The sequence below is a fragment of the Microtus pennsylvanicus genome, chromosome 12 (assembly GCF_037038515.1).
Source record: "Microtus pennsylvanicus isolate mMicPen1 chromosome 12, mMicPen1.hap1, whole genome shotgun sequence".
NCBI lineage: Eukaryota > Metazoa > Chordata > Mammalia > Rodentia > Cricetidae > Microtus > Microtus pennsylvanicus.
The window spans coordinates 64,679,390-64,698,402 of NC_134590.1; the positions used below are offsets into that span (position 1 = coordinate 64,679,390).

At 43.3% G+C, this 19,013-nt stretch overlaps 1 protein-coding gene across 1 annotated transcript in view; it reads right to left on the minus strand.

The window, feature by feature from the left end:
- Nucleotides 1-794: 794 nt before the first annotated feature.
- The window catches only part of Rnf185 (ring finger protein 185), a 39,149-nt gene continuing 20,930 nt past the window's right edge, over nt 795-19,013 (minus strand). The window contains exons 2-7 of the mRNA XM_075944064.1: nt 17,634-17,854; nt 14,735-14,753; nt 12,183-12,295; nt 10,716-10,770; nt 5,291-5,408; nt 795-2,996 (exon numbers count right to left, since the gene is read on the minus strand). Of these exons, the coding sequence (XP_075800179.1) occupies nt 2,899-2,996; nt 5,291-5,408; nt 10,716-10,770; nt 12,183-12,295; nt 14,735-14,753; nt 17,634-17,809 (579 nt within the window). The 5' untranslated portion in view covers nt 17,810-17,854 and the 3' untranslated portion in view covers nt 795-2,898. The remainder of the gene's footprint in view (nt 2,997-5,290; nt 5,409-10,715; nt 10,771-12,182; nt 12,296-14,734; nt 14,754-17,633; nt 17,855-19,013) is intronic.

Genomic DNA, 19,013 nt, shown 5'->3' on the forward strand with positions numbered 1-19,013 from the left:
GCACCATTAACTTTTTATTGTGTTATGATGTGACAGGGTGGGTGGAGGTCACAGGACAACTCTTGGGAGTTGGTTCTCTTTTCAGCCACCCTAAGGGTCCCAGAGATCAAGCGCAAGTTGTCAGGCTTGGTGGTGAAAACCTTTACCAGGCAGAGCCATCTCACCAGCTCAAGACCTCATCAGACTTTTATCCTCCTGCCTCGGTCTCCTGAATGGTTGGCTTGTGCCAACAGGCGTTTTCTGGTTTCCTTACCTCTGCATTCTCCTGTTATATTCTGGCATTGGTCAAATTGACCCTTGTTAGGTCAAAGCCTAAGAGGAATAAAAAATGCACTTCTTTTAGAGGGTATGACCTGTAGCTTTGGTGTTTTGGGGCCTGAAGCTGAGACAAATTCATAACCTTATCAATCTCTCTTTCATACTGTAATACATTAGTGAGCAATCTCAAGGAGGGCACACTCCCTGCTCCAGAGAGAGGGATTGGCTTAAGGGCCTTTCTGCTCTATACCTTAACACAGGGAGACATTTTAATACTGAGTAACCTGTGATTTCTCTACATGGGACACTCAAGGCAAGGCACAAGCTAAGCTTCATCATGGCAGCTTGGTGCTTGCAGACTTAGGAATTCCATGCATTTGTCAGGACTGGGGCCGTCTGCCACAGGCAGCTAGACCTCTAGTTCACTTTATTATTCATTCCTTATCAATGGTCTGAAGACACAAACTTTCCAGGGGCCAAACCAGTGTGCCCACTCCCAGTCACTAACATCCCAAAACACAAAGTCCACACTCACAGCAATGTAAAACCATTTAATTCTAAATCAAATCACTTTCACAACAGTGAAAATCAGTGGCTGGTCAATGTATGCTGCCTTATATGTTCCCATTTTCTGACTGTCCTTGTCCATGGGGTGGCAGGAAGGTGGAGGCTGAAGGACACACAAACTTAGAAGGGGAAGCTGCCTTGGCCATAGGACGAGTGGTGAGCCTTCAGAGGGATAGCCTACAAAGGAGAGGGAACTCCCAAGTTGGCTGTCCTGCCTCAGCCGCTGGCAGGTGTGTAACCCTGTTCACAAAGGATACACAGCTCATCATCACAGCTTTGCTACTGGCGTGCCCTGGGATACCTTAGGTGAGTACACACTGGGTTCATTCCATTTTACCAGATTCCAAATGATTCACTCCACTACTAAAACTCTTCTTTCATTTCTCTTGTGTTCATTGGTTTAAGTTTTCCCTCTACTACTTAAGGCTACACTACACTGAGGGCTCCTATCAATTCTCTCTAGAACAGAGACACTCCAGGCGCCCCTGTGACTGGGGATTCCCAAGTGACAAAGCATATTTTAAATCTGTCAGCAAACTATAAAATTGGTGGCTTATTGTTATCAGCTGGATTTGCCAAACCACCCTCCTACTCAATACTTCATACTGTATCCATTTTGATACTAACACTGGCATTGGCAGGTGGGGACCGTGCAGGGAGGAGGAGGGCTCTTTCACCATCCTCAATCTATTATCTAGGATTCCATAGATAGTAGAGAGCCTATCTAGAAAAATCACCAGGCAAGGCAAAAGCCCAGTTTCTGGTTATTGCTAGGGCAATGGTGCTGGAAAAGTGAACAAAAGAAGTTCATTTTGCTGCCCTGCTGAGGTCTCCAAGAAGAGATGTTTCTAAGATGAAGCCTCACAGGCAGAGCAAGAACGGTCTGAGCAGGCAAACTATTCTCCTGCCTGGTACCACATTCCAAGAATCAGGTTCAGAGGAAGCATCTTATGAATTTCAAGAACAAATCAATGTGTGGGAAGAATGAAGAAGGAAGACCACACTGTACCACTGTGGTCCTTTGCTTTTACATATCACCAGGGGAGGCTTGCTCAGAAGCCTCATGTGCCTCTGGACTCAGCACACATTCAAAGAGTTTTCAGGTAAATCCATCAAGCTATACAAACATCAGGACCACAGGTGGAATCAATGTCCCAGACTCTTTTAAAAAGGACAATGGCTTCTGAGGATGGTAGTTCTATGTGCAGCTGGGCTGACCTGAGGAAAGCCTCCAGTTTCTCTGGGCAAGTTCTGAGAGAGGACTACTCAGGCTTCTACAGCCAAGGGGCAGGGCTACTCGTCCTGCTGTGCCTGCATCAAAGCTCTGAAGCAGAGTAGTTGGTTCAAATTCAGCAGTAGTCTAGAGGAGGAAGCTGATGGGAAATCTGAGCCAAGTGACACCAGGGACAATCTAACCAGGAAACCAGGAGGTCATTCAAGCTGCTTTCCAGAGCCAAGACACTGCATGAGACCCAGGGCCAATCAAAGACCAGAATCTCTGGCAAAGTCACATAGCATCTTCAGCTTCTGCTGCTGCATTTATGGCCTTCTTGGGGCAGTAATTCTTATGTCTTTGCTGAGGAAGGGGAGGGCAGGAGGGCAGACAGAGCAGCACTGGTGTCTGGACCAGAGTCTCACAGTAGAGGGAGTGGAGGTCACTTACCACCAAGGGCATTTAAAATGATGAAAGTAAGTTTTCATAAATACCATTTGGTTCATCCCTTCATTTCTGTAATATAAAGTTCTGGTGAAAAAACTGTTTCTTTCTTCCCATCTCTTCCCTGTATGGAGCTGGGACCTGCTGAGAAGGCTGGAACAGGACTTCACATTGTCACCTCTGAGAGGTGATTCAACAAAAGACCTGAGGTTATAGGAGGGTGTCTACAGCAGCGGTGGAACTGGGGATTCCTCGTCAACTTTTGAGTTCCAAAGCTCTAATGGAGAAGCAAGACTCCTTGATGTGTTTCTGACCCTTGATTCCAGGGGTCGGGATTAAGCAAGTCAAACACCAGAAGTGGGTGTAGCACATCACCAGTCCAGAGGTGCTGCTGTAGATGCAAACAGGGTCCTGTATTAGGCGATCAGGAGCCAGAACATGATCACTAGGGCTACAAACAGGAAGAGGCGTGACAGAAACTGTTCATCCACGTACTGGGGTGTCCCAGGGACAGCTAGAGAAACAAGAGGAAGAGACTTTGTCAGAAGGATGCTCATACTGCCTTGTAGCATGAATTCTAATTGGTATTGTTAATAAAAACCCAGAGTCAGATATTCGGGGTGAAAGCTGAGAGATCAGAGAAGCAGTGCAGCCACTAGAGAGACCTTTTACCTCTACCAATGCTCAGACTGAAGGGGCGATCCCGTCTCTACAGATCCTCAGACTGGATTTCAGATGGCCACTGAGTTCTTGTCTCTTCCTGCCTTATATTCCTCTCTCCGCCCAGTCATATCCCTTCTTGTCTCCACCTTCTTAGTGCTGGGATTAAAGGTGTGAGACACCACTGCCTGGGCTCTATGGCTAACTAGTGGCTTAGCCCTGCACTATGATCTTCAGACAAGCTTTATTTGTTAGATTACAAACAAAATATCACCACAGTGCCCATTGGGGGCAGAACTGGAGAGGATAAATCTCTGTTTCCTTATAAAAGCAGAATCCTACAATAAAAAAGACTCCCAAACTTGGAATAATAGGAGCCAAACAAACACAAGTGACCATGACCTCCAGTGTTCTCCACAAAGCTGTCCTGAACATGCAGTGAGCCAGTCAGTGGACTATCAGGAACTCCTGCAGGAAACAGAGATCCTCCTGCCTGTCTTCGCTATGCTGCCACTGCATGGTACTACCTCATAGATCTCATTTAAAAAGCAGCAGCAGAAGCAGAGTATGGGCCTCCTGAGACCATAAGGGCTCACACATGAGCAGTGGCACTCTCCTGCCTCTCTGCACACTGTTCCAGATGCTCACCGTCTGTCTGTGTGCCTGCTTTTTCCAGAAGAGAACCAGGGCCCAGAAATCATAATTCAAGGTAGAGGGAGACTGAGTAAGAACCTCTGCTAGTAGAGGAAGGAAGGTGACAATTCACATCTAGACTGTGCAAATCCTATCAACCATGACGAAGAAAAACTGTGATCCAGAGCCCAGCCTAGCTGGAAATGAACTGGGGGAGATCCAGTCTGCATGCTGGACCAGGCTGGAAAGCATCAAGCTAGTCGGAAGTTCCTGTTGCTGCTATAAGGATCTGCCTTTCCTTTAAGGCAAATCACACCCTTCCCTTTGCAGTCCCCTTCCTCTGAGAAAACAATGTGTGAACAGCAGAGAGACATTCCAGGCAGATAAGATATGGAGTAGTGCCCAGTATTTTGTGGGGTTGCATGCCATTCCCTCAAAGTTGGTTGCTCTGATATACCCATGCAGGCAGGCAACCAAGAGATTCATCACCTACTATGTCCAAGGAATCAGATGAAGCAGGGAACAGCTCTGATAATTTCTGAGTAGGTGATCATATTCAGAGTATAAGCTCCTGATCAGAGCTACACTAGTTACTTCTGTTCCTCATAATGAATTCAGGGCCCAGAAGGCTCTGACTATAAGCAGGGCTCAGCTGACCATGTTATCTTTCATAGGCTCCATGACATGGGTGGTGGCTTAGGCATTAGAGTGTAATGGAGTCAGTCAAGCACACACCTTGCTACCTTGCTGTACTCTGGATACAGCTGCTATAGACAAGTGGCTAAAGGGAGAAATGCAGCAGGTGACAGATATAAACACAGTCCCCAAAGCTCTGAAGTTTGGAATCAGTCCCATTTTGTGTCCTGAGAGAAGCTGGGCAGAGACGTCAGGGAACAGGCTGCCCTAACATTTCACTTCTTCTTGGCCCCAAAGGGTCAACGAGAGAGGGAGGGGGAGGGGAGGAGGAGAGGGAGAGAGGGTGAGAGAGAGAGGGAGAGGGAAAAGGAGAGGAGGAGAGGGAGAGGGAGGCGGGGGTGATCTGAATATGATCACCTACTCAGAAATTATCAGAGCTGTTCCCTGCTTCATCTGATTCCTTGGACATAGTAGGTGATGAATCTCTTGGTTGTCTGCCTGCATGGGTTTATCAGAGCAACCAACTTTGAGGGAATGGCATGCAACCCCACAAAATACTGGGCACTACTCCATATGTGTAGAATTAAGCTTTTCATTTTAGGTATCGTTTAGAATTTTCAGTGTAATGGTCATGGGCTGTGTCTTGGAATCATTACTGAGAATTTTCTGATCTATAAAGCAGCTAACTGTATAAGTATCTGGAATGCAGATTGTAACGACCACTAGATGAGTTTGGCAATCTGCAAAGAATCTGAGGGATTTTGGAAAGTCTGATTGCATGTACTGACAATTATCTGTAACTTTTATACTGCTGCATTCCAAGGGGTTTTCAAGCACGATATGTTCCTGATTTTCTTTTCTTAAAGAAATGGGGCTTACCTGGAGGAGGCCGTCCGTCATTTATGTTAAATGCTGTGGCAAATATCCCAAATGGAAATGCTCCGATTCCAAAAGACATCTGAAAGCCACCATCTCCAAATCCAAATCCTTGAAATCCCTTTGGAGAAGAAAGGCAATTAAGAAAAATAATCAGATTCATCCCACATTTCTCGAACAATGTCTTACATCATAGTACATGTGGTACCCATGTTTCTTCTTATTTCTCTGCCACAAACAGGGCCTCAGCTCTTCCTCCTACCCAGGCCCCAAAGTAAAGGAACTCTAGAGTCACCTCTGACCTTCTACTCTTAGCTTCGATTTAAGGAGCTATATGGTGCAAAAAGGGCTCACTCTGATCAGATGTGAAACCCACTGTGGTCAGCATGTTTAGATCATTTATACAGATCTAGACCATTTTCCAGGGTTCCAGTAAAATTTCCTACATGCTATTTATAATACACTATTGCAATTAGTCCCACACCCAAATGCAAAGGAGCATCACAAACTACATACTGTAAGTCATATAACAAAAAAGACAAAGCTCTAATTGGTCAATAGTATCAGTCAAACAAAATATTGTAATATGTTCTTTAAGGACCCTGGTGCTCATTTATGAATCAAGACAGAAAACCTCTTTTTTGGTTTTTTTGAGACAGGGTTTCTCTGTAGCTTTAGAGCCTGTCCTGGAACTCACTCTGTAGACCAGGCTGGCCTCGAACTCAGAGTGCTGGGATTAAAGGTGTACACTACCACCGCCTGGCAACAGAAAACCTTCTTATGACTTAAACTGTCAAACTGCTTAAACACCCACACATGACAATATAAGTGTGTTGTCAAGATATGGGTAAGTATTTCCCCTGAAGCCTGCAGGGGCTGTGGATGTAGCTGATTGTGAAGCACTGGGTTTGATCCAAAGCATTGCTTAAGTCAGGCTTGGTGGCACACACCTATAATCATAGCACTCACGAAGTAGGCATAGGAGGATCAGAAGTTCAGGTCATCCTCAGCTACATACTGAGTTCAAAGCCAGTCTGGGATACATGACAGGACCTTGTCTTAAAAAATTATTCTAAGCTAAGGGATAGTAGTTGGATAATTAGTTCCTTTTCAGCATGGTCTATATAACAAGATCCCCTCCATTAAAAAAAAAAAAACCAGAAACAAAATACAAAATAAAGAAATTTTTCATGTCACAAAATATTAAACATTTAGAACAATTTAAGTTTTTCTAATTAATGTAGAAACCTGGGTGTGGTATTGTGGTCCTAGCTCATGGGAAATGGGGATGGGGGGGGAGAGAGAAGAATATGTACTTGTCATAAGAAAGTAAGTCAGAGATCTTCCTAAATAGCCACTGTCAGCAGTTTGTATATGAGCCTTGGTTTCTTCCCCAAACACATTTATCACATATGGTCTTTTCCAAGGATGGACTCAGTAGAATACCAACAGCTCTGCTAGTAAGTGGTGCCTCTGTCTGAGTGCAAGGACTCCTGGCACAGCACACACAAATCCAACCTCTCCCTTCCCTTCTCCCTACTCTGACAGGATCTCACAGGTTGCTTGGGCGGGCCTAACATCTGCAATGCTCCTGCCTCAGCATTCTGAGTGCTGGAATTACAGATGAGTACCTCCAAGGGCAGTAGCTTATGTTTAATTCTTGCATTAGCATTTTACAGAAGACTAAGTATGCCAGTTTGATCTAAAAATTCAAACTTTAAAAAATGTGCTATTGTGTATAGTGTTCCTATGTGTCATGGTGCACATGAGTTGTCAGAGGACACTCTGTGGAGTCAGTTCTCTCTCTCTCTTTTAATTTATGTGATTTCCGGGGACTGAACAAAGGTCACTGCACTGAGCTTGCATAACAAGAACCTTTACCCACAGAGCCAACTTTATCACTGTGCACAATTTACAAATTCTTTTCCTTCCTCTATACCGTTGGTGAGCTCTTTAGAACAAATGATGAAATAATAGAAAGACTGGAATTGGGGAGCAGACATTGTGGCACACACCTTTAATCTCAGCATTTGGGAGGCAGAGGCAGCAGGATTCTCTGTGAGTTCAAGGCCAGCCTGAACTACACAATGAGCTCTAGCTAGGAACGACAGGGCTTAAAAGAGATCTAAAAGAAAGAAAGAAAGAAAGAAAGAAAGAAAGAAAGAAAGAAAGAAAGAAAGAAAGAAAGAAAGAAAGAAAGACAGACAGACAGACTAGACTACTAGCAGCTGCAGGTGCTTATGACACTAGAGGTCTGCCTTCGGCCATCAGGGCTAAAGTCTCTGATTTCTGTTGGCTGCAAATGCTGTTAGAGCAAGCAGAGCCTGAGAACGCAAAGGGCTGCTATCTAGCAGTGGAGAGCAGGGACATCGGTAGCACCCAGGTCGGGTTTTGGCTCTGTGCCCCTAAACAGGCACACTACATATATCTGTCCCTCAGTTATCCCCTTTATATGGAAAGTTTATGAGGCTTAAATGAGATCATGCATACAAAACTATTGTTTCTAAAGTTTTTTCGAGACAAGGTTTCTCTGTGTAATCCTGGCTGTCCTAGAATTCATTATGTTGACGAGGAAGGCCTCAAACTCAGAAATCTGCTATCTCTGCCTCCCAAGTTCTGGGATTAAAGGTAACACTACCACCACCCAGGAAAACTCTTTTTTTTATATTTATTTATTTATTTATTATGTATACAATATTCTGTCTGTGTGTATGTCTGCAGGCCAGAAGAAGGCACCAAACCTCATTACAGATGGTTGTGAGCCACCATGTGGTTGCTGGGAATTGAACTCATGACCTTTGGAAGAACAGGCAATGCTCTTAACCACTGAGCCATCTCTCCAGCCCAGCAAAACTCTTAATATAGGAGAAAAGACCCTCAATTTCCATTAGACCTTGACCTTATAATACTGGGATTCCTAAAGAAATGTACCAGTGAAGTCAGGTGGTGGTGATGCACACCTTTAATTCCAGAACTTGGGAGGCAGAGGCAGGTGGATCTCTGAGTTTGAAGTCAGCCTGGGCTACAGAGCGAGTTTCGGAACAGCCAGGGCTACACAGAAAAACCCTGTCTCAAAAAAAAAAAAATTAAATAAATAAAAATTAAAAAAAAGAAAGAAAAAAGAGAGAGCAAGAAGAAATGCACCAACTCAACTGAAAAAGGATGTGTATAAAGATTATCATAGTATTATTTAAACAGCGAAATCTGTGAGCAATTCTAAGGCCCTTCAATAATGAACTGAAATTATACTGAATCAAAATTCAGTGGAAGGGTAGTGATATAGCTCAGTGGTACAGTGTTACCTAGCATACTTAACACCTTGATTTAATATCCAGAACATTCCTACACACACACACACACACACACACACACACACACACACACACACACACACACCCCACTGGTAGATGGCAGCCTTTAATAAAGGGGACCCAGAGGGTTAGAAGAATAGTCCGGATGAATAGAGCTGCCTAGCATACACCAAGCTCTGGGTTTGACCCTAGCATTGGAGAAGTGCAGGCAGAGGGAATCACAAATTCAAGGTTATTCTCTATTACATATCAAGTTCTAGAACTGTCTGAGATATGTGAGACTCTGCCTCAAAAAGTACAAAATAAGATAAAAGAAAATTAAAAAAAACCAGCATTAAAAAAGAAACTGAGGGTGGCATATATCTATAACCCAAGCACTTGAAAGGCTGAGTTCAAGGCCAGCTGTATATGGCTATATATGGAGATGCTTTCTCAAAAATAGAAAGACTGGGCTAGGGGTTGGAGAGGTGGCTCCATGGTTTTTTAATTGATTTTCTAAGACAGTTTCATATAGCCCTGACTAGTCATGAACTCACTAGGTAGCTGTAGTGGTCTGAATGAGAATGGCCCCCATAGGTTCATATTTCAATGGTTTGGTCCCTAGTTGGTGGAACTGTTTGTAAAGGATCAGGAGGTGTAGTATTGTTGGAAGAGGTGTGTCACTTGGGGTGGACTTTGAGGTTTCAAAAGACTTAAGGCATTTCCAGTTAGCTCTCTCTGCTTCCCTGCTTATAGGTAAGGATGTGAGCTCAAAGGTATTGCCCAGTGCCCTGCCTGCCTAGCTGCTACTATGCTCCTGGCCATAAGCTACATTCCCAGGCCTCATTAATATTTTAACAAGAAACTACTGTTTGAAAAAAAGACTAACATTTTATTTAAATGTGTACATATTTTGAGCCAGTAATTCTATGAACTTACCATAATAAAATAATGGTGGTTCTGTATAAAACTTTGTAATTTCATTTGAGCATGTTTAAGATAGCAGAGGTAGCAGGTAAGTGTCCCATAATACAATGCATGCCATTACATTAGGTCTATACATCAGCTGTCAAATGTTGTTGCTATGGGTCTCAGTAACATTTTAAACTGCACTGCTGAAATTCCAATTCTCATGGGTACATTTCATGAGGGCAGAGATCACTTGCAAGTTTTGTTGATAAATTACCACTGCCAAAATTGTGACCAGAGCACATTAAGGTACGTAGTATCTGTAGAATAGATGAAATTTTAAGAATTACAAAATAAGAGCCACATATTGTAAAAAATCAAAAAATCGGGGCTGGAGAGATGGCTCAGTGGTTAAGAGCACTGTCTTTTCTTCCAGAGGACTTGGGTTCAATTCCCAGCACCCACATGGCAGCTCACAACTGACTGTAATTCCAGTTCCAGAGAATCTGGCACCTTCACATAGATGTACATGTAGGCAAAACACCTGCACATAAAATAAAAATAAATAAAGAAATAACTGAAGTATGTATATATATTAAAAAAAGCAAAAAACAACAAAAAAACAATAAAAGTATGTCAGGCACAGTGGCCTATGTCTATAACACTAGCACTGGGAGACGGAGGCAGGAATATCATGCGCTCAGGTGAGCCTCGGCTACACAGTGAAACCCTACCTCAAAAAGCCAAGAAATAGGCTGATAAGACAATCTAGTGGTAAAGGGGCTTGCCTGATAATCTAAGTTCCATCTCCAGGGCTCATGACTGAAGGAGGGAATCAATTACCCAAAGTTGTCCTCTCACCTCTATACATATGACCCCCACCAGATACACGCAAATAATACAGTAAAAGTTAAATTTAAAAATACCTATGAAATAAATATGTAAATGTACAATCAATAAATACATGTATAAATTAATAATCTCTCTCTCTCTCTCTCTCTCTCTCTCTCTCTCTCTCTCTCTCTCTCTCTCTCTCTCTCTCTCTCCCAGTGGCTCTCTCTGGATGAGTGGTTCTAGGATTTCCCCCTGCTTGTCTTCCTGTACTTTATAAATTTTCCTCTACAACCTTTCTCAATGTTTTAAAAGAAGAAGAAAAACTGCAAGGTCAACAGGAAAGTTTCAAAAGCCACAAGCACACTTCTGGAAGCTTCTCCTAGAATGGTCCTCACCCCTCTATTTTCGGGCTCCGGCCTCTGGCCTTGAGGACGAGGAGGAGTCTTCTCTCTGAAAAAAAAAATTGTACAAAGTAAGGCCATCACAAAATATTGTGAGCTGCTCTCTGTGAAGACTGACCCACAGGGTTTGGGTGGCTCTCTTGTTTCAACAAATAAAACTGTTGGGCCAGGCGGTAGTGGCACAGTCTGTAATCCCAGTACTCAGTAGACAGTAGACAGAAGGCAGGCTTTGAGTTTAAGGCCAGCCTGGTTTACAGAGTTCCAGGACAGCCAGAGTAACACAGAAACCCTGTCTCAAAAAACCAACCAAATAAACACACAAAAAACTGCTCTGGCTTAAGCAAATGCTGGCTTAACTCCATTCTACCTCAAACCAGGAAAACCAGCTTGTTCTGAGAGAGCCACCAGTTTACACAACCTATCCTTGCAACAGAGATCTTGACCCAAGGATGGTTATGAAAAAATGGCCAGTTGCCTTCCCTGGGATTGCTTGATATGAGCTCATGGGTGCCAGAGATCCCAAGCTAGACTAAAACAAAAGGTAGATTGTCAGCTGAGAGGGTTAGGGTTCAAGGTCTTTCTGATCTGCCTCTATTAACTTCTGTTTGGCCTCTGTTACTCTTGGGCTAGTACCTCACGCTATCTTACTTTTGCCTCTAGTTTGCAGACTCTCATCTAAATAGCTTGACTGAGAGTTTATGGCACAAGTAGGCACGAGGCAGGATGCAACCAATGCTAACAGGTGACAGATCCCACCTTGAGATACAATCAACACAACATAATGGGGGAGCATTAGTGTGTGAGGCAGGAATACAGGTGAGGGCAACTCATATGGAGAAGATCACTTGAAGGAGAGAACTTGAGGGCTTTCCTAAAATATGGGCAGGAATCAAGAAAAGGCTGCAGGAAGTCGGGTGGTAGTTTGAGTAGGTAGGAGCAGAGAGCATAGAAGACACAGCAAATCCAAGCGTGACAAACGTAATAGGACAGCCCTTTAAGAGAAGTTCAGGATGTCTCGTGGACAGGAGATGGGAGTCGGGAGAAGTGCTAGAAAAATTAAGATAGTCTTCTGAAAAGGTATAGATGCCAGATCAAAAGGGCCACCCCCAAAAGTCATCCAGACTTCCTGGTCCCTGTCTCCCCAGATTCACATTCACCGGTGCTGCAACCCCACTCTTTAGTCAGGTTCCTGTTTCCCAGGGAGGGAGCGCTTTCACAATACTCTGCACACTTGCTGTTACGATGTCTCAAACACTGCAGGCTACCCGCTAACTGGGTACCTACTGGAGATGACACTGAGCAGCTACCGAACACTGGCTCCTCTCCTCTCTCAAGCCCCATTGTTCCCATGTGACTTTCCTCTTGACCGAAATGCCTCAAAATCAAGCAGCCAAGGGTTAGAGTGCTAAATGGATGTGAATTCATGTCCAAGTAGGAAGTAGGTATCAATCAAGTCTTTACCTGGGATCCTGCTGCCCGGTGCTGCCCCTGCCATAGAGTGGGATGACCTTGTCTCGGCTGATTCCAGCTTTGCAAACTGGACACACTTGTCTATTAGGTCTAGTCTCCAACCACTGCAAGTGAGAGAAAAATGCAAGAATGGTCCAAAGCTGTCCCGTCTTCAGTTAGTACAGTGTGGGAACATGGAGCCAGAGTCCGAAAATGGGAAACACCAGCTGGAGTAGCCTGAGTTGGGAAACTTCAGGAACCAAAGTTCTGATTTCTGTTCCTAGTATTGAAAAATTCTTACTGGGATTAAAACCAAAACTGCCTTTAAATACCAGTAACTAAACAAGCTCCTTCTCTGTCTCTTACTCTCTGGACTGTGAGTAGTGCAGAAGGAGGAGCTGCAAGCCTGAGGTCTTCAGGCAGGCTCCTGGGGTGAACAGAGCTTACATTCAGGATCAATCATATTGTCATTACCTTGTTTTTCTTTCTGTGATTTCTCATTTTTCTTAAAAAATATTACCCCATTTTTAATTATGTACATGTCAGCGGAGGCCAGGGGTATGTGCAAATAAATATGTGTGCCCTTGGAGGCCTGAGGAGGAAGCTGAAGCTGGAATTCCAGGTGGCTGAGAGTATGGGAACTAGGAACTGCACTTGGCTCTCGGGAAAAGCAGTAAGTGCTCTACCTCCTGAGCCACCTCTCCAGCTCCAATTTCTCATCTTACAGCCTTTCCCCGATGGTGTAACCTGACATCAGCACATGGATGTGTTACCACTTCTGGGTCGCTTAGTATTAGATAGATTCCGCTTATTATCTAAACTTTATCAATGTTTTACACTAAAACATTTGCATTTTCTTTTCTTTTCTTTCTTTTTTTTTTTCGAGACAGGGTTTCTCTGTAGCTTTGGAGCCTGTCCTGGAACTAGCTCTTGTAGACCAGGCTGGTCTCGAACTCACAGAGATCCGCCTGCCTCTGCCTCCCAAGTGCTGGGATTAAAGGCGTGCGCCACCACCGCCTGGTTGTATTTTATTTTCTTAAAAAGGAACAAAAGATTATTTTAAAATGTTATACTTGTGTTTTCCCTTTTTTTTAAGGCAGAGTCTCATTCATTTGAAGTTGATACTGAATTCTTACCATCACGCCTTTAGCTTCCAAGGCCTGGGATATAGGAGTATGTCACCACACCTAACTAGTGATCTCTTTCTGGGCACTGGATGGTTTCTCATGCATATTTTCCCAATCTTTACTTACTTTTAGCACTAGGGATTAAACTCAGAGCCTTGCACATAATGAGTATACACACCATGGATGAATTATGTCCCAGCTCCTCAATATTATTTTAGGACATAAACTGCACCTCTAGACATGGAGATATAAAGTTCACCATATGAATATGAGCCAAAGACTCAGGGATACGGAAATAACAGCATCTCATGATTTTATATACTACATTCCCACCTGTTGATGGTCTCTCAGAACTCATGCCACATGTTCTGCCACGTTTATTCTTTCAGATTGGTTTAGGTCAGAATGCTCATCCCTAGTTCCCCCCTTTTTCTACCTATGAGGATCAGTCAAGTCCCTGTCCACCATCTACACCCTCTAAGCCACCAAGGAGTGTGCTGCTGAACTTCTGACACCCATGGAGATAGATATCTGGCTGTGATTGTTCATATCCAGTTGCCAATGCCAAATCCAGTTCTTAGTGAACACTAACAGGTTTTCATAATAAATTAAAACAAAGGAGACAAACTTTCCTCTTCTGCAAAAGCTATCTATGGTTACCAAAACATTTACCTCTTCTCAATGATTTCAAGATTTTTCAGGAAAGTGAGGTATACTGATATGAAAGGAGTTACCTTTCTACTTCTTCAAAATTTATTTTTATCTCAGTATGTATGTGCTGGTATGTGTGCAAGAGTGTGTGTGTGTATACCATAGAGGTGCTGGAGCCCCTGAAGCTGGAGTTACAGATACTGGGAAATGAAATTGAGTCTCTGCAAGAGCAGCAAACATTCCCAACCACTGAGCTGTCTCTCCAGGCCAGAAGTTATCTTTTAGAAGTTATCCTTTATAAATAAATATATAAATTCAGAAACTAAAAATAATCTAATAACTGAGGATGTGGCTTAGTTAGCAGATCAAGACATCCTGGGTTCCCAGCACCATGTGAAGTGGGCACTGTGGTGCGCACCTAATTTCAGCCCTCTGAGGCAGGAAGATTTCAAGGTTATCCTCAGTAAGTTTGGGACACAGGTGGTTTCAAAACAAACAAACAAAAAGGCTCTAACATTATCAAACTCAACCTATTTTCAAATGAGCCATTGAGACACAGAAAGTGGCAGTCAGCCAAGGCCATAAGGGTTATTCTATTGTTGGCAGAATCAGGTATGAAATGACTTCTTATTACATCAAATACCTGTCAGTGGGCAGGTGTATAAAAAGGGCAACTGAGCCCAGAAGCAAGGGAGATTGCAGCTTCTGGCAGTAGTCCCTTGAGACGAGGGATGTCTTGTGCAACTATAGCTGATGAAAGACAAAGTAAAATGAAGTACATCTTACCTGATGCAAACACGGCCAACTAGAGAGTCCCCAGGGCAGCCAATCATCAGGAAGGGAAGCAGGAAGAAGGAGAAAAATGCTTTCATTAGCAAAAACACTCCATGAGTAGGGAAGACATCAGAATGGGGTGCCTGGGGTGCTGTAACCCCAGTGAGCCTTCTTCACAGGGATTCCTGGCATCACAGATAGAAAAAGGAAGGGAAGGCTAAACTGGATATAGAGGCATACATCTGTAATTCCAGCTCGTAGAAGGTAGGGATAAGGAAGGATCAGGAGTTCAAGGTCATCATCTGCTACTTAGTAAGAATGGGTACAGCCTAGGCTATAGGAGATTCTGTCTTAAAACAAAAACAAAATGAAAAGAACAAAACAGATAAGAAAAGGCTAAACTCACAGGAAAAAAATGAGAGAGTAAAGAGTTAAGACTCCAGTCTCTAGCTCAAACATCACTACAAAAGCTGACTCCCTTGGCCCAGACAATCCAGGCACAATTTACCCACGGGTTAGTCTTGGAGAGATTACAGGCTCTGAAGAAATCCAATAAAAGCCAGGTAGTCTCTGCAGGCACAGTTAAAGCAACAACAATATGAACACACACGCACACTCGCAATTTGCACCAATGTCAGCGGGTTCACAGCCTCCTCTGCTCATAAGTGGTATATGGATTCTCTGTTATTTCATATCCATTTTAACAAACTGTGTTTCTGGCAGGAAGCTGTTTAAAGTCCAGGCCTATTCAAAGCATCTTTGAAATGGAAAGGATGGAGAGGCTACTCAGAAAAAAGGGTCACTACCTCCATCTTACAGAGCTGCTGCCTAACATTGCTTTTTATTTATTTATTTTATTTATTTAAATGCAGGGTCTCACCATGTAGCCCAGACTGGCTTCAGAGTCATGATCCTCTGCTGCCGACTTCAGGGTACTAGGTTTACTTGATTTTATTTTTATGTGTATGAGTGTTTGCTTACATGCATGTTTGTGGACTACATGTGTATACCAGAAACCACAGAAGCCATAGGTTATTCCCCTGGAACTGAAGTAACAAATGGTTGTTAGCTATCATGTGGCTTCTGAGAATCAAACTTGGGTCTGCTGGAAGAGCATCTTGTGTTCTTAACCACCGAGTCACTTCCTCAGCTCTCTTCAGGGCGCTAGGATTACAGATGTGTACCATATCCCTGGTTCTAGTATCTCACTTTTTAAAAGGAGGAAGCCAAGGTGCCGAACATGTAACTTACATTAGGACTACAAACTCTCTACTGCCTTTTCAATACCTAGCACTACATAAAAAAAAAATGACATTATAATATTGAGGAACAATTACTCAATTCCAGATTTTTAGTATTTCTTTTCTTATTAATAAAGTAAGTCAACAAGTATCTACTACAACTTACTATGTGGCAGCCATGGTGTGTCTCACACATCATGTGCCTTTTCTAGATGAATAAAAACTGTGACTTAATCTGAACCCAACACTGAGCTTATGGTGACACGAGCCTCTACAAATCAGAGCAGGGCTCCATTAGAGCTCCCTTTAGTATTATGAGGAGAAGAGCAAAGCTTAGGCTGTACTAAAGGTGCGATTCCAGAGGCAAAGAGAGGGCTAGAATTTCAAGGTCAGTCTGGTTTACCTGTCAACTCTGTCTCAAAACCCAAACAAACAAAACTAACGATGAAGATTTCTCCCATTTATGAAGCAACTACTGTGTGTCAAGAGAGTGGCTGAGCTGATTTTTATTTTGTCATTGGATGATCACCAGGAGATAAAACCATTCCTACTTTACAGAAAAGAGAACCCCTGATGCGCAGAGAAGACACTACAGTCTGGGTGAAATTGCTTCTTCAAATCTGTTCTTTTTAATGGTACTCTGCCTCTTAATTCTGTCATTTTGGTCTATCTATAAAAACAATTAAGTCAAAACAAAAAATTTAAAACAAAAAAGAAAAACCTCTGCTCCATTTTACTAACTCACCAATAAGTTTACCTTTTATATTGCTGAGAATTTAAACTTTTGTCACCATTTTCTTGCACAAAAACATTAAACCGCTCTATACCTCTAGGTTTGGTAATCTGGTTGAGCCCTCCACAGCCATTCTTATTTCCTAACATCTCCAATCCCCATCCAGGGTTCTGCTGAGAGGAGGACGATAGCTCAGGGACTCAGAAGACCCAACAGTGCACAGATCCACATCTAGGAACGGCACATACCCTTCATCTTATTTACCATTATTTCCCCTCAGCTTTCAAGGCTTCTCCATAGGCTTCAAAGTCTAGCTCAACATCTCAGTAGAAAAAACAACCACTTCTCAACATTCACCGAAGTTCTCAGAGACAGCAGGGATTTCTTTAAGCATGGAAACCAGAAGGACATAGACCTTGCTGCTTCATTTCACAACATACATATTATATATAGAACAATTACAATCATAGCACACACGCTATGTGCTCTTTTAACATGTTTACTAGTTTTGGTTCACTCACTCAATATTCATAAATAAGCCTGTAAAATGAGGCAGAGTGCATGAAAGCACCCTGTCTAAGGTCACCCCTTAGGGAAGTGGCAGAGTCAAGACAGAAGACGGGAACACAGTCCTTGCTCAAAACCACTATGCAATGCTGTCTACAGGCGCATCACAGCAAGCGGCAGTAATGCTCACTAAATGGGGTTACTGCTGGAGAGATAGGCAGACAACTAGGATGGGAACAGGATTTGCCCTAGGTTACCCAGAACTTCAGCAGTAGAGATGGGATGAAAACTGAGGCTTCTTGTCCCTTGGGTCTGAGTGTATCAGGGCTCAGTATGAGTGAGACATCTGCTCCAAACATCTTCTGTACATAGTGAGACATCTGCCTAGGACTTGGTAGGGTGTCCACAGAGATGAAAGGAGGGAACTCACCAGAAGAGGTGGCCACACAGGCTGATGACAGCGTCCTTGGCTGTATCCAGGCATATGTTGCACTCGAAGGTACTATCCTGCCCTCCACTCTCACCAGTGCCATTGCTGCTGCCACTGGGCCCCCCTGCACTGGAATTCTCAGTGGATGCAGAGGCCGAGGGCCCCTTACTCGCCATCGCTGACTGCCAGCAAAGATTTCCGTGAAGATTCTTCAGACAATCCTGGAAGGCAGAAAGTACTTGATTGTTCATTGCCACAGCCCACTTCCTACAATGTCCATGTCAATGTTTCCATCTTCTTTCAGCTCCACACAATAATTACGATTGAATTTGGTAGCAGATTTCCCAGAGGGCTGCAGGGACAGTATCTGTGGGGCTATGCCTTTCTCATGAGTTGCTCATAAACATGGCCCAAAACACATCTCATAAAACACAAACAGAAAAATACTGAGCAGCCTCTAAAAGGTTCTCAACAAAGCTCCCCCATTTATATTTATATTCTGTATTAACCATACCAGTCGATAAATATATGCTCCGCTAAACATTAAGTTGAACTGTCAAGCTATCCTTTAATTTTGGACAACTTTTATATTGACTAGGAGAACAGACTCTACTCAAGACTGTAATTGGTATATGGCAGAATAAAGAAATTCCTGTGACTGTCGAAGATTAGGAAGCTTGGAGCAGCCAGATGATGGTCTCTGATACTTCCTGCCAGATGGAATACCACTTACCGTATTTTGTCTAGATTTATCAACACCCTTAAAGAGGTAGTTGTATCAGTGAAGGAAAAGTTATCTATCCCATACCACCCAAGGTCATCTGGCAAATCCATGATCTGGGCAATCCTGATCACTTCAGGAAACAGCAGACTAAATTATCTGGCCAGCTGACTAAGGTGGGTTTGAGACTAGGATTCATGGCACACTATTTGTATTCAAACCACCACATTGCTATAGATAAGGCTGGTCACCAATAGCCCAAGGAAACATATCACAGTTGACCAATTCCAAATAAAAAAAAAAACAAAAAACAAGGAAAGACAATGAGATCCATACAAGGGATACCCAGGGACTTTGAGAGCACATTAAGAACCTGTCAGGAGCCTCATCTGGTTGCTCTCATTATCTCAGAAATTAGAAGCAGGAAATACCATGCTCAGAGAACTGAAGCTTAGAATCAGTCCAGCCTCCAGCTTGCTAGGAACTACACTTTATCCTGCTATGCTTTTCTCATATGTAAAATGAGAACTCACCACAGGGTACCTGAAGACCACCTTGATTTCAGCTTCCAAAGTAAGAAAAGATAAAATCCCCAAAGCTGGTTTTCTCTGACCAAGAAGCCTTCTTTCTACTGCTTCTTCCCAGGGCAGACTTAGAGC